Source organism: Pollicipes pollicipes, unplaced genomic scaffold (assembly GCF_011947565.3).
Source record: "Pollicipes pollicipes isolate AB1234 unplaced genomic scaffold, Ppol_2.1 Scaffold_4002;HRSCAF=4701_pilon_pilon_pilon, whole genome shotgun sequence".
Taxonomy (NCBI): domain Eukaryota; kingdom Metazoa; phylum Arthropoda; class Thecostraca; order Pollicipedomorpha; family Pollicipedidae; genus Pollicipes; species Pollicipes pollicipes.
Genome location: NW_023596420.1, coordinates 16,138,198 through 16,154,328, shown reverse-complemented (window position 1 = coordinate 16,154,328; position 16,131 = coordinate 16,138,198). Strand labels below are relative to the sequence as shown.

The 16,131-nt window shown below is 54.8% G+C and overlaps 2 protein-coding genes across 2 annotated transcripts in view; one reads left to right on the top strand and one right to left on the bottom strand.

Annotated features, from left to right (window-relative positions):
* LOC119094159 (inversin) overlaps window positions 1-787 on the bottom strand; it is a 47,725-nt gene extending 46,938 nt beyond the window's left edge. Inside the window, exon 1 of the mRNA XM_037217234.1 lies at window positions 637-787. The gene's annotated coding sequence lies outside the window, so the exon portion shown is untranslated. The remainder of the gene's footprint in view (window positions 1-636) is intronic.
* A 7,610-nt stretch (window positions 788-8,397) lies between these two features.
* LOC119093349 (RNA polymerase-associated protein CTR9 homolog) lies at window positions 8,398-15,889 on the top strand. Its single transcript, XM_037216299.1, is given in 3 exon segments — window positions 8,398-8,611; window positions 11,672-12,178; window positions 12,180-15,889. Coding segments are annotated over 2 exon segments (3,426 nt in total). The 5' UTR covers window positions 8,398-8,611; window positions 11,672-11,680; the 3' UTR covers window positions 15,108-15,889.
* Window positions 15,890-16,131: the final 242 nt, after the last annotated feature.

The following is a 16,131-nucleotide window of genomic DNA, read 5'->3' as shown; positions in this document are numbered from 1 at the left end:
ACCATCGGAGAAATCAGCCCACATATGTATGACTTCGACAAATATTACGCTGTCGCATTAGATTGAGCGGTTGCTTAAGAACTGCCTTCATTTCTAGCCACCGCGTGGCTTTGACTTGCAATAGGTCAGCGGCTATATAAGGTTTATCAATTTTTTTTTATTTCAAAAGATCGACTTATCAATAACATACAACCAGATGAGGTGTGTTACGTTACGTTAGCTACGTTAGCTACGTTAGCTACCTACGCTACGTTAGCGCCGAAAAGCGCCAATCCAGAGCTTATTCGGGAGAAACTTTCGAGGAGAGAGCAATCTGACCCTCCCCACCCAAGCCTGTGTTAATACATGCTAGACATTTGGTCAAGGGGGGGGGGGGCACGTAGTCTCGTGGCTTCTATGTGTGTACTTTCTTTCTTTCCTACTTTCTGAATGTGCGGTTTCTAAGGTTTTAAAGCAGTTGAGAAGTCACTGGACGAAACAACATATCCGTGTAAGTAGTGCAGCATGTAGTCCAAATGAACAGTGGCAGGTCTTCGCAGGGCCATCATTGAAATAGGTGCATAAATAAAGAGTTAACAACCATTATTCTCTTCCGACATCAACAAATAACAAGTCACCACATCCAGAACCGCTCACCTGCTTGGTCACCGCTGGTGGGATCCGTTCCCAGGCAGCACGCCTCGTGACCCGGCTCCGGGCCGACTCGACCCCCTCTCGGCCGGAGGTCACTGACCGGCGCCGTGCGGGTCCGGGGTCGCCTGACGCACTCGTGCGGGATGCCTCCCGGACGTCGGCGCCGGACTGCCTGGGCCAGGCCCTCGCGTCGACACCAGTGCGTCGGCGCGCGCAGCAGCGGGGCACCGCCAACTCACCTGGATGGTGGCGGGGCTCGCCGCTCCGTCGAAGCCGGTGGCGGGCTCAAAGGCGCCCGACACTCACTGGTGAGAGCTGGACGACGGCGGGGTCAGAGTGGCCTGCTACCCACTGGTGGGAGCTGGACGACGGCGAGCTCAGAGGAGCCTGGCACTCACTAGTGGGAGCTGGACGACGGCGGGCTCGGAGGAGCCTGACACTATCATTGGAGGCGGCGAAGGACGGTGAACCGGCGTAGGAGAGGGGGGGGGGGGGAGTTTGCGAGGGGACATGCCCATGGGATGCTGCCCGGCATTAGTCGCGGAATATGGCTTACACTTCTAGTGGCTTGTGATGGCACTTGATAGCATCAAAGTCGGTATTAAGTTATGCTGAATAATCCTTTGAAATTAGTGAGCTCGCCCCATAAAGTTAGGAAAGATTAAACGCCAATAATTTGTAAAATTACGCCAAGTGGCCGACACGATATATAAGTGTTCGAAAACCTAGTCTATACCCCACGCATTTTCGTTAAATGCAATTCATTATGTGCGTCAAGAAAGTGAAAATTCTTAATATCCCCTAATATTCACCGCAAACAAATAAGAAACTCATTGCCTAAACATGGTATTTCCGCTTCTGAAAATGAACACCTGCTTTTGACACCGACAATTCACGGAAGCTATTTCTGCTGTAAATGCACGAGCATGCTTTTTCATGTCTTCAGTTGACCGGCTATCTAAGTCGTTGAACAATGTTCAGCCAGTTGTCGTCTCTCCAGCCATGGCCGCCGCCGCCGCTGGGCACCTTGTGTTGATCGCCGTATCCATGTGTACTGAGGGCTGGCCTTCAGCCGCCGACGGTAAGTACCGTCTGCACGTTCGATCGCGGTACAAACGACTGAGACGCGGGCAGGTACGGAACATGGAACATGCCGCGCCGCGGGATTGGTCGCACAGGCCTCTTAATGAGGCTGGCTTTGTTTGATTTCGCTGCGTGGTTCGGAGCCTGCCTAGTCATTGCCCGAAGCCGCGGTCCTGTCGCCTGCATTCCATCGCCGCGTGCCACCTCAGGGCTCATTCGTGCACTAACACAGCGCTGTTACGGGTGACACCTCATCCGTTGTCAAGACAACGAAATGTCAACCAATGACTGGTCCGCATTGGACCGAGGCGGCCAGCGTCAGAATGCGGTGACTGCAGACTGGGCGACGCAAACACTGCGCCGAGCGTGGCGGTCGGCCTGTGCACCAAGTCAGTTCCCATTCGGATCCGAAGGCGCAGGGAACGGAGCCCATTCAGTTCCCATTGGGGGGCGGGGGAGGGGGGCGGGGGGAAGGGCGGAGCTCAAGAAGAACGCGTTGCTCTCCTTTCATACTGTCAGCAGCCATGGTGAAAAATGAACAAATGCGTGTCCGGGGGTGGGGGCGGCCCCCCTCTCGCCTGCGCCTGTGTCCGGGTATGTAAAGATGTGGATGTTGATCCCAGGCTGCTACTGGGCACATTTTATAGGAAGTGGGTACCAAAATTTAGAGCCGTGGTTCGTCACCGGATGTCTTTTTAAAGTCAGTTGTTTATATATAAATGTTGCGGAGATCTGGGCCAGTTAGTGATTGTTGCCCTTCAAATATCGAGAAAACTGGCCATTAGCTTCAAAAAAAATTACGCACAGTATGATTGCATGGGTTTCCGTGACCGGCTAAGCAGTACTGTTGCGGTTTTGGAAGTTTGGGTCAACGTGGAAACTTTGCCGCCAAAGATTAACGTGCCGCAGTGCTCTGCTCTGTTCTTCCTGCACTATAATGCCACCTGACATTTAATACGGACACTACCACCAGCCGCAGGTCATCCCAGTCAGTGGTAAGCATCGAGTGTCTGCAGCGACCAGAGCCCACCCTGTCAGGGATGAGTATATCAGAAGGCAAACGTTCTAACCATCTGAGCTATCAGCCTGACATTTTTGTTGGGGGTTAAGGGCTTATGCTGACAAAGTCGATCGTTGTTTTGCCAGCATTCATCGGTTAAACGACTTTTCAAGCTACCAGGCGGTCAAGACAAAACAACATTGGCTATGTTTGGAAAACCGAATATTTGCATACATGTAAACGACGCCCATCAAAACAGTTTACAGCTGATATGTGTGAAATGCAGGAAATGTCCGTTCTGTGCGGACAGAGCCATTGAAAAGAGAGCACTATGGTGAACGACCCGTAGCCCCTCATCCAAACCCCGGCACTCGGTAATACGCTGAGGACTGCACGGAACACAGACCGCTGTGCCGGAGGCTCCTGGCGGGCGGCCGTGTGGAGCTCCGTTTGGGGGGGGGGGGACGACAGACCGACCCAGGCGGTCGTGCCAAACACGGTCTGGGGGACGACTGCCCTACCCAGGCGGTCGTGTCGAGCGTGGTCTGGAGGGGGGGGGGGGGACGACAGACGGGCCCAGGTGGTCGTGTCGAGCTCGGTCTGGGAGGATGACAGGCCGACTAAGGCGGTGATGTCGAGCACCGGTAAGCACCATGACCCCGTTGGGGTCCTCTTGATAGAGGGCCTGGAAGCGGGTGATGCCGTCACGGACCGTGCCGGCCGCCCGACAGTCATCGGCGCCGCGTTCTTGGTGAGAGCAGCGCGCGGGCCGACTCCCCAGTAGGAACCAAGCCGCCGGAGCGCGACTGAGCCCAGGGGCAAGGAGCAGTCCAGGGCCAGGGGCAGATGAGCCACTGCGTTGCACAAGGTGTTTTGAGTTGGCATCTGCGCATCCTTATAATTGGATATTTTATGCCCTTTTTCGTGTCCTGAAAACCAGGCCTGTCCCACTTCCAACGTCTAAAAGATTTTAGCATTCGATATGCTGTATAATGCAGCAGGCTCGTACAATGTGTAGCATCTGCACCATAGGAGCAATGGTGAAGGGCATACTTTTTGCAGCACATTGAGCAATGAAGTGTGGTGCATAATCATGGGACAAGTAATCAAGCATCTTAGTTTATATGGGAGCCATGCTGAAGTAGACATGCTGAGTCATGTCGTATTCTTTCCATCCTCCGCGTGCCTCATGCTTCCACATCAGCATCTTCCGTGCCACTTGAAGTAACGGGCGGCGCACTATTACCACAGGTGTTTGCATTCGTATCTTATCATCTCGGATAGCGCTAAAAATGACGCGCGGCGATACCCTGAACGACTGCCACATCTTTAGACCAAAATTAAGTCAATCGAGTGTCTGCTAAGTGTTACATCACTTTTATATGTGCTGACTGTAGCACATATAAAAAATTAGCGTGTAATGCTCTTAGAACGGCTTTGTGGGACTTCAACGGTAGGAAATCATCACCTCGGTGCAACTCCAACAGAAATACCGTGCCGATAAAAGCCAAAGGAAGGTCCCATACCCACGAGAATCGCACAGCTGCGTCACGGACATACCAAGCCCGGTTACCACTGTCTGCCTGGCGACGCCACGGGTTCCGAACCCGCTACACTCGCCGCCCGACCGACGATGAAGGCCGGCGCGGCACGAGCGGTGCTGACGTCACCGAAGTCGATGAGGTGTGTATGGTGCTAGTCGGTTTCGTTGTTTTCCTTTTGGTCTATTTTCATTACGGTCGGTTTACTCCAGACAAGCTTGGACGCAGTGTACACGACCTTCTTGCACGTATCCTGAGTGGCGACGCGCCTGCTTATTCATGTCCTTTTAAAGGCAACGACAATCAAGGGTGAATAAAAAAGCATTTGTCGAACAAACTGCGTAACTTCTGCGTCGGACACTCAATCTTGTTCAACCGCCGCGCCCAATCGCCGACATCCGTGGGACCACAACAACCATGCAAGGACCGCTTAATATCAACTTAAAAAGCATTCTAAATACATTTATTGGAACAGGTACCTTGTTGAGGTGAAATTGTCCAATGCAGTTAATAGACAAATGCCACAGCGCCACAAACAGAGGACTATATTAAGGCAGCCTTGGCAGGATGACATGAAGGCCGGTAGGTCCGGGACGAGCACTTTCATCAAAGCAAGCACATTAACGAAGCCGCCAGACGCAGATCAGGAAACAATCAGCTGCTGTTGTGAGCACAGAGACCTAATAAGCCACCCATTAGCCGGCACAGACTGGGGCGACAGAGACATCACACGGCACGGTTATGACCTCGAGGATAGGCGCGACCGTGAAATATAATCAAGAGGGGAGGGACCACAGGCGGGTCCTGTCAAAGGTGCATTTCCTCCCTCTGCGGCGAGGAGCGTTTACACGGACCCGCAAAGCACCAACGGATGTCGAATGGCACCAACACTGCAAAGGAACACAGCTGACACCGAACTGCATTGTAAGCACTGCATTTTATTCGTTCTTGGCAAGCTAAAACCCTTCTACTCATCACTTCATCTCGTCCAATCCGTCTTTTTGCCGGCCTATGGAGACCGGCACCGGACCTCCACTCCAAGCCAGGCCCCCTTCGCGGCAGACTCCTCTCCAGCTCCAACGGCCATCGCCAGCACCAGCCGCCGACACCAGGACGCTCAGGCCACGGTAGCCACGGGCCGGAGCGGCGTCCGAGCGACGGTCGGCAGGCGGCGCAGGTAGGCTAACACGCGGTCCAGCGCCGGGTTAGCGGCCACCACCAGCCAGGCGAGCAGTGCGAGGCCGGCCCGCACTCCGCACAGCACCACCAGGCGGTGGCAGTCGTCGCCGACGGCGCTGCGCGAGTGCCACGCGCCACCCAGCGTCTGGTTGTATCGGTACAGGTCGAAGCGGTCGTCGAGCGGCGCCAGGCAGGTGGAGAGCGCCAGCACGGCCAGGTAAAGCGGCACGGTGACACCGCCGTCCTGTAGCGTCAGCGACTGGCGGAACTCGGCGGCCGAGGCGCGCCCCACGTCGTAGCGGTCCAGAACCGCCACCGCGCACACCACCGACAGCGTGAAGAACAGCGCCTTGAACGGCAGCGCCAGCTGCGAGTAATGCGAGGCGAAGTCCAGCGTGTTCGACTCGTCCCACGTCAGCGCGAAGATGAACATGAAGTGGCCGATGGCGAGGCCGGCGAACAGGCCGAAGCAGAGCCGGCCCAGCGGCGCGAACACGCGCTGCGTCTGCACAGCCAGGTCCACGGCGCAAGCCTGGCTCTTCTTCGCGTAGGCGGCGCCGGCCGCGCGCGCCGGCGCCGCCCGCTTGGTGGCGTGGAAGCGGTTGCCCTTCTCGACGAACAGCTTGGTGGCGTGCGCCTGCAGCTCGCAGCCGGGCGCCAGGCTGTCGCGTCGCGCGCCGCCCGGCTCGCTGTCGGAGCGCAGCTCGTCACCGAGCCGCGACAGCTCGTCCGTGATGGAGGGCTCGGCCGTCTCGTCGCCGGCCGGCTCGGAAGCCGTGGTCAACTCGAGCGGCGCTGGCCGGCTGTCGTGGCGCGAGCTCGAGTCGCCCGCCGCCGGGTCGTCGGCAGCGCCCGGGGACCTGGCGCTGGGCGAGGGCCGGGGTTAGGGACACTCAAAGGCTGCGTCACCCGTCGGCGGAGGTGACGGCAATAGGTGTCAGCAGCCAACAAAACAAACCAGCCATGTGGCTACGTCAGACAATAGGAACTGTCCCATTAGTCCTCATTAAGCATTCATACAAGTGCTAGCAGAATGTGTGCATTTATACTTATATATACACATACGCCGATACATTCGTACACATGCGTACGTGGGCGCGTGTATGGCGGTAACTGACCGGTGCGTATCGGCCGAGTCAGTAGCGGTCGGGCGGACCCGCTCCTCCCCCGCCGCCGCCGCCGCCGCCGCCGCCTTGGCACGGCGCCGTCGCTTGGCCTGCTGGCTGCGGTACTCGCGGCCGCCGTAGCGCGCAGAGTCGTCACTCGAGTCGAGCTTTGGGTCAAGCGCAGTCGCCAGCGGCGGCAGCTGCGGGCGCGGTGGGCTCCGCAGGCGACGGGGCCGCGGCCGGACCGACGCCTCCTCCCGGCCGCCGTCACTCATGGCAGGTGGCTCTGCGAGCGGAGGGAATAGGTGAGCAGGGGCAGCGATGTCATCTGACGCCTCCTCCCGACTGCAGTACTCGTGGAAGGCGGCACTACGAGCGGAGGGATCGGTGAGCAGGGGCAGCGGTGTCATTTGACGCCTCCTCCCCACTGCCGTACTCGTTGCCAGCGGCTCTGCGAGCGGAGGTATGGGTGAGCAGGGGCAGCAGTGTCATTTGACGTCTCCTCCCCGGCGCCGCCTCAATGGCAGGTGGCCCTGCGAGAGGAGGAAGCGGGTGAGAAAGGACAGTGGTGTTCTTCAACGTCGCCCCTTCCCCATTGTCGTTGCTCATGACAACAGTCATTGCACGTATCTTCGATGTTTCCTTGTTTTGTATTCCATACTGTCCAGTTTTAAATCTTGTTCATGAACACAATGCCTACTATTTGGACGAATTGCCGTATGCAGCATGCCATACCAACCCTGATATCCTACTATCATGATAAGATACCCATTGCACTGAATTGATTGGCCAAGGTCTCAAGGCAATCGGACAAGCCGTTTCGAGGAATGAGCGGGTCTGCTCCATGCGTCGGTTTATTAAACACTGCCCCTCTGACATCTCCCGCTCTTTAGCACAGTTGCTTCCGCCGGCCAAACGCCATGCCTGTCGACGGCAAATGGCGAGCACTTAACGCGACTCGAGTTCACCCCGCTTCGGATGGATGGATCGCAAGGCAGGTGCTCTAATCAACTGAGCCACTGGGACAGACATGAAACTTGAAAATCGTTGCATGAATTGGAGATTTGTGGTTCTGACTGAGGAAAGGGGGGATATAACTCCGGAAGCCAAAAATAGGTAGCTCCCGGTTACGTATGGCTCTGATCGCACCGCACCATCCCCCCTCCGCCAATGGTCAGTTTTGTACAGTTGTTTTACATGAAGGGGAACAACACCCGTGGCTGGGGTAAGGGGGATAGATTGCTGGGCCAGGGCGCCTGGCCAGTGGCCGATTGGCCCTGGTTACGGCATAGTTCAAAGACTCTCACGGGAGGATAAAAATAACGCCCGGAAAACATGACCAAGACGGTACGCATGATTCACCCGACGAAGCTCCCTACCTGCCTGCGTTTATTTCCCAAGTGGCACAAATCCGCCCACCCTCGCACTGCCCGCACTGCTGGCGTCTGCTGCTTCCGTTCACTACAGGCGCAGAGACATTTCCAATATGGAATGCTCGACACGCACCGGTTGAAATAGGAAGTAATTAGGCCCACATAAGCATACCTTGGAAATATTTTATCTTAACAAAACTTTTTATTTTTTATCGATAACTATAATACAGTTTTTATCTGTATAATTCAATTCTAAATTAGAAAGTTTGGCTATTATCAGCCGTAGCTTTGCCTAAAGATGCGGTACCGTTGTGACAAACCTGACGCATTGATGGAAAGCCGGATTTACAAACATCCTACAATTCCTCAAAAGGCTCTTATCTGCCACCTCTGTTATTCATGGTATGTACGCTCCAAGAGCAACGCGCCAGCAATTGGCGCATTCTGAATTTACCTTTGTAGCGCGGTGGCGCATATGCAGTGCGTCGGAGTGTGTTGCGGGGGGGGGGGGCCCGGTGTTCGCGAATAGAGCGGAGGGCTGCGTGCTGAGTAATTTCCTGAGCCCTGTTGGGGTTATTCAGTCAATGATTTGTTGAGATGGAAGTGTGAAAATGTGTGTTATTTGACCTGGACTCATAGCAAGGCTGAACTAGCCGTGGTGGTGCCAGGTACCTGAGATCAAGCGGAGACCGAGAGGTAAGAGTGTTAAAGCATGGTGCTTGGTATGCTCATGCTGGGACTAGTCAATAAACTGCCATGTCTTTTCTACTACACATCCTGAAATAAATGATTAGTATTAAATTTAAGTAATTGGTCCTTAATGGGTGGACAGGTGCGCAGCCTATAGCATGAATGTGCTGTTTGTGGTGCAGTCAGCCACGTATTAACTCATTTGCTTTATACCTACACATTGGTTCACTGAGCTGGGCACACATAACAGACCATTCTTAAAAAGTCTGAGTTTACAAATTATTTTGGTTTTGCTGAAAGTGTTTTGAGTAAAAGTATTGCTTGAAGTGATGTGTGCACCCAGGGTATGCCACATTACATGTATTGCAGTCCAGCTTGGGGTGATCAGCAATCAAACAGGATTCCTAAATGCATCCATTAGGGTGTGAAGGATGCAGGGATACACTTGAATTACCAGAGTTCCAGCACACTGAGACAGAAAGATCAAAAGATGTATGGTATGGCAGCAACATTGATGCAACTCTTTCAAGATGGTTATGTGTAGATCTCAGTACTCAGGGTTTGGCGCAGACACCACCAATTCTAGCATTTGGTGCTGTTTCATAAATTTCCATTGTTGCACAAGTTGTATGAAGAAGCATACTTATAGACATTTTTTCATGCAAACAATTTGAAAATCCAATTTAATTTGGCCCGGCCTGAGTGGTGCATGTATGCCTTGTAGGCCTCTGCATGGTGGATGACCACAAAAAAATTGTTTTCATACTGATCTAATTCCCTCATTATGAATAGTATCTTGTTTGCTGCTATTTTTTGCAATTTGACCCTGAACCCTGTGTATACCCTGATCTACATGGCCATACTGTCAAGTGCTAGGTGCTCAGATGCTGGGTTGACCAATTTGTGGCTCAATGCTGATTGGCTGAACCTGAGTGAGAGGAGGAGCAATAGGCTGTGAATGTAGCACCATAAGTGCTGAAGTTTGGAAATTACTGGCATCCCGCCACTTGAGATTTCAAACATTGCAACTGTGATAGCACCACTTTCTCTCAAAGGGGCTGCCTTTGCAGCTTTTGGCAATGCAGATCATGTCAGAATTTGTGTGTGCTTCCAACAGTTGGAGACCTTTGGAACTTGTTCTCAAAGAGTACTTTACAACATGAATGTGTTCATTCTCTTTTCTATTCTCTTTGTTCTTGAAAGAGTTTGGTGTTTCATTCTTCATCCATTTAGGAATGTTTAGTCTGCCACAAACCCAGCACATTCTGATTTGGTCACAATGGTAGATCCTGAGTTGTTTGTTAAAAGCTGTGTTCAAGTGTTTTGTTAAATGTTAATACCTTTGAACAGTTAATAGCTGAACATGGCCACTTGTAATCTTGGATGCCAGCTGAATGTTTCTGAACCTTGAGTTAAGGCTTATACACATGGATATTGATTGTCAAGGGTTACCTGCATTATATGCATCATGCGTGAGCTGCGCATGTGCAGGAAATATTGGATTGATAGTTGGTGTCCAGGTAATTTAGGCAGACAGCTGGTGTGTTTTGTTGCTTTATGTTAAGGCATTGCATCTCAGCATTCAAGTTTGTTTGGAACAGTACAGTCAAGGGTGTAAATGTTACTTCATTGTTTGTGGCTGGCAGGCTGTTTGTAGGTGATGTAACAAATTTATACCTTTTCCTAAGTTTGCACCTTATTTTCTGCCTTGCTCTCATCAAAAGCAGGTGCCAAAACTATCACTGACCTACACAGATGCTCACTATGACTAAATAATGAAATGCACACATGCTTACTCATGCCACAAGCACAAAGATTGAGAGGACACTTGTCTTGTCTATATATATATATATATATATATATATATATATATATATATATATATATTTCATTCTGCATAACATGGGGAAAATCAGACTCCAGTATCACTCCGTACTTTCATTCTGTCAGACTGAAAAGACAAGGTTGCAGGTTCTTCCAACAATTGGGTGTGACAGCATTGTAGTCTGATAGGTCACTGGTAAAAATGAATTGGAAATGTGAAGAGGCTATTGGCAGTTGAGATTTTTGTTCTCGGAAACTCCTTGCGCAATTATAGGTGACTGCTTATGCATGCTCATAGAAATAGTACACAAAAACAAATCCCCCCTGGCCTCCCAAGTCCAATACTGGGCTCAAATCACCAATCACCTCATTACAGCACCTCCAAATTGTGTGACAACCTCCTGTGCAGATGAGCAGAAATTGTGATGGTCTTTAACAGTTTACTTGAGTGTCTGCAGTTGCTAGTAGTCCTTTGTTCATAAGACCATCGCTGTGTCTTGGAAAATAGTTAACTGAGGGAACTTAAAAGAGGAATGTCATGTAACTCCCTGCTCACCACTATGAAAGCGACACATAACAATTGCCTGGCGTAAGGTGTATGTTCTGCTATGCTTGCAACACACTAATGTGTTAAAATGTGTGCCATAAATGCTGTGAATGCTTGAGACACTGTGTAGACAAAAGGTATGCAAACATAAATATTTTGTCCTGCAAGTTAAGTGTCACTGTTAAGTGTCCACAGTGTCAAACTATGGCTTTGATTTCTCCTCTGACATTTACCATAGTGACTTTTCTAGATGCTTTTTGGCTTTTGGAATGGGAGCATCACATGGACCACAGGGACACACTGGTTCAAGCTTCACCCATTGTCCTACTCAGTAACAGGCCGGTGCGGCCCGCTGGACCAATTAAACGTCGTTTTAATCATACCAGTAGAGATGTGCACAGCCATTATCCTGACGGCGGTAGTCGCGACTGCAGGGAAGAAACATAGTGCTGTTATAAAGTGTTCATGGCTTAACTTGAACTTGGATAAGTAAAATATGGGGCCCTATGTCTTGACGGTGCCACGTTGGCTCTACCTAATGCTATCATTAGACATAACTGGTCCTTAGGTTTCATTAGAGCATGTTTTTGAAATATGTCCCTAAGGTGGAACACTCCATGTAATGTAGCGCCCAACATCTGCTGTCACCGGGTTGCTATTCCACTGCGCTGCTTACCATGTCCCTCTTTCCACAGTGGGCCGCCATGGCATCAACCACCATCGAGATTCCGCTGCGGGACAACCCGGAGGAGGTGATCGAGCTGGACGCCAGCCAGCTGCCCGATGGCGAGGAGGTGCTGGCCATCCTGCGCCAGGAGGAGGCGCCGCTCAACCTCTGGGTCAGCGTGGCCGTGCAGTACTTCAAGCAGCACAATGCGGCCGACTTCGTCAAGATCCTGGAGGCGTCGCGTACGGAAGCCAGCCTCAACTACCGCGACTTCCAGAAGGACCAGATGCGCGCGCTTGACACCTTGGCCGCGCACTACGTGCGCCAGGCCAACAACGAGAAGAACAAGGACCGCAAGAAAGACCTATTCACCAAGGCGACGCTGCTCTACACAACGGCCGACAAGATCATCATGTACGACCAGAACCACCTGCTGGGCCGCGCCTACTTCTGCTTGCTGGAGGGCGATAAGATGGACCAGGCGGACGCGCAGTTCAACTTTGTTCTCAACCAGTCGCCCAACAGCATTCCCGTCATTGCTGGGCAAGGCGTGCATCGCCTTCAACAAGAAAGACTACAAGGGCGCGCTGGCCTTCTACAAGAAGGCGCTGCGCACGAACCCGCGCTGCCCGGCTGACGTGCGCCTGGGCATGGGCCACTGCTTTCTCAAGCTTGGCAGCGCCGAGAAGGCGCGGCTAGCGTTCGAGCGCGCGCTCGAGCTGGACGCCAACTGCGTGGGCGCGCTGGTCGGTTTGGCCATACTTGAGCTGAACAACAAGCAGCCCGACTCGATCCGCAGCGGCGTGCAGATGCTGTCGCGTGCCTACACTATCGACCCCACTAACCCGATGGTGCTCAACCACCTGGCCAACCACTTCTTTTTCAAGAAGGACTACGTGAAGGTGCAGCAGCTGGCCACCTACGCACTCTACAACACCGAGAACGACGCGATGCGCGCCGAGAGCTGCTACCAGCTGGCGCGCGCGTTTCACGTGCAGGCCGACTACGAGAAGGCGTTCCAGTACTACTACCAGGCGACGCAGTTTGCGCCCCCCAATTTCGTGCTGCCGAATTACGGCCTCGGCCAGATGTACATCTACCGAGGCGATGCAGAGAACGCCGCCCAGTGTTTTGAAAAGGTGCTCAAGCTGCAGCCGGGCAACTACGAGACGATGAAGATCCTAGGCTCACTGTACGCCACGTCGACGAGCGAGTCGAAGCGCGACATCGCGAAAGGCCACCTGAAGAAGGTGACGGAGCAGTTCCCCGACGACATCGAGGCCTGGATCGAGCTGGCGCAGATTCTGGAGGGCACCGACCTTCAGGGCTCGCTGGCCGCCTACAACCATGCCATCAGCATCCTTAAGGAGAGCGTGCTGGCCGAGGTCCCGCCGGAGCTTCTCAACAACGTGGCGTCGCTGCAGTTCCGGCTGGGCAACCAGGATTCGGCGCACAAGAATTACGAGCAGGCGCTGGAGCGGTGTCGCCGCGAGTCAGAACACGACCCCCAGTACTACAACAGCATCAGCATCAGCATCACGTACAACTTGGCGCGCCTGTACGAGGTGCGCTGGCTGAACGACCGCGCCGAGAAGCTCTATAAGGACATCCTGAAGGAGCACCCCAACTACGTGGACTGCTACCTGCGCCTCGGCTGCATGGCGCGCGACCGCGGCCAGATTTACGAGGCCTCCGACTGGTTCAAGGAGGCGCTGCAGGTCAATAACGAGCACCCGGACGCCTGGTCGCTGATCGGCAACCTCCACCTGGCCAAGCAAGAGTGGGGGCCCGGTCAGAAGAAGTTCGAGCGCATCCTTAACTCGACGCCGCACGACCCGTACTCTCTGATAGCGCTGGGCAACGTGTGGCTGCAGACGCTGCATGTGCCCACCAAGGACAAGGAGAAGCTGCACCGCAACCAGGACCGCGCGCTCGCCATGTACAAGCAGGTGTTGCGGCACGACCCGCGCAACATCTGGGCGGCCAATGGCGTGGGCGCCGTGATGGCGCACAAGGGCTACATCTCCGAGGCGCGCGACATCTTCGCACAGGTGCGCGAGGCCACGGCCGACTTCTGCGACGTGTGGCTCAACATCGCCCACGTCTACGTCGAACAGAAGCAGCTGGTCAGCGCCATCCAGATGTACGAGAACTGCCAGAAGAAGTTCTTCAAGTTCAACAACGTGGAGGTGCTGCTGTACCTGGCGCGCGCCTACTTCAAGGCGGGGAAGCTGCGGGACGCCAAGATGACGCTGCTGCAGGCGCGCCGTGTGTCGCCGCAGGATACCGTGCTGCTGTACAATCTGGCGCTGGTGCTGCAGCGGCTGGCCATGCAGATCCTCAAGGATGAGAAGTCCAACCTAAAGACGGTGCTGCAGGCCGTGCACGAGCTCGGCCTGGCGCACAAGTACTTCCAGTACCTCTCCATCAACGGCGATCGCATGAAGTACGACCTGGCGATGGCTGAGGTGGAGGCGCGCCAGTGCCAGGACCTGCTGTCGCAGGCGCAATACCACGTGTCGCGCGCGCGCCGCCAGGACCAGGAGGAGCGCGAGCTGCGTCGCCGCCAAGACCAGGAGCGGCAGGCGTTCCTCCTGAAGCAGCAGGAGGAGCAGCAGCGGCTCGAGGCTGAGCGGCGCCAGCGCGTCGAGGCGCAGATGAAGACTCGCGAGGAGTTCAAGGAGAAGATGAAGAACGCCGTCATTCCCGAAATCCCGCCGGAGACGTCACGCGGCAAGAAGCGCGCGCGCGGCCGCCGCGACGGCTACGTGTCTGACGCGTCCGGTGGATCGGGCGGTGAACAGCGCTCGGCCAAGAAGCGCAAGCCGCGCGAAAAGAAGGCTGGCGGCCGCGGCCGCGGCCGTAAGGGGCGCGACGCCGCCGGCTCCGGGTCGGACGCCGAGCCGCGCGGCCGCTCGCGCAAGAAGCAGACCAAGGAGGACGTGGACGGCCTCACGCTCAAGCAGCGGCGTAAGGTCGTCTCCAAGGCAACCATCTCCGACTCGGACAGCTCCGACTCGGGCGGCGCTGCTCGCAGGCGCGACAGCAGCGAGGACGAGCCGACCGGCGGCGGCCGCAAAATCCTCTCCGACTCGGATGAAGGCTCGGCGCGTAGCGGCCGCTCGCGCTCGGCCAGCCCGGCTCACTCCGGCTCCGGCTCACGTAAGTCGGCGTCGCGCTCCCGCTCGAGGTCGGGCTCCGCCGCGTCCAAGCGCTCCGTTTCCCAAGCACGCTCGGCGAGCGGCTCGCGCTCCCGCTCTCGCTCAGGTTCCGGCTCTCGCTCGGGCTCAGCCGCGTCCAAACGGTCGCGCTCCAAGTCGGGCTCTCGCTCCGGCTCCAACTCGCGTTCGCGGTCGCGGTCGCGCTCCAGATCGGGGTCTGGCTCGCGGTCGGGTTCAGCGGCGTCCAAGCGGTCGGGCTCGGCGGCGTCCAACCGGTCGGGGTCTGGCACAGACGCGGATTGAGCGAGCTGCGCAGCTCAGCCAGCCATATCGACCGTCATCGCCAATCGCGTCATCCAGCGGGCGTCGCAGCGCACGGCCGGAGCGGTGACCGCGGCGCGCTGCAGACTGTGGCTGTGGAGCGCTTTGACCGCGGTTGCCATCTGGAGTCATCACCCATCTGTCGGCGCAGGCCCCGGGACACGCCCTGGAGACGGGCCGCGGTCGGCTGCTGGTGCGCTCCATAGTGCGTAGTCAGCTCGCTGTCGGCAGTCCTGCAAAGACGAGGCCGGACTCCGCTGTCCCGAGCCGAGATGAGTTTGTGCTGCGAGCTGCGTTCATCCTGTTCATCGGTGCGAGTCATGCTCAGCTGAGCACTCGTAGCTGCGCGCTGGCCAGGGTGTGAACGCGACGCCATTTTTAGCGCAGCCCCGCGTCGCAACGTGAGAGTGTATGAGCTGTGATTGTGTTCACTGGGTGTGGACATCTTGAGAAGCATCCAATAAACTGGATGGTTGATGCCGCTCTGTACTGGTGACTATCCTTTTGATGATGAGCTCGCCTAAAATAGGATTTAGGTTGAGGCTGGAATCGGCATGTCTTGAGGTTATTTGATTTGTGTCAGTAGCAATATCCCACGCTTAGTAGTTGATTCGAGTCGCTTTAATGTTGGCTGCATCCAAATTCCCTCTATTTTTGGGAGACGCTGGCAGCTCCAGTCACTATCAACCACAATATTCGTCCACCGAACGCTAGAAATGCAATCAAGCACTGGAACTGGAATAAAGCTGCTCATCGCTGATCAACGTATCTGTGTGTTGCCGGGCGGATCATACCGTAACGATACTGTCGGTGACTTTTAAAGGGTATTTTGAGTAGCTTAAACGCCGTGGAACTGCTCTTTGTTTATATTCGGAAGCCTCGTTTATTTCAAGTGGCTGCGATTTGTGCCTGTCCTGGTAACTTCCATTCACGTCCCGTTTTATTGGCACGGTGCCCTGCCCACCTACCGTTCACGGTCCACGACGGCCCGTTGAGGAAATGAAGC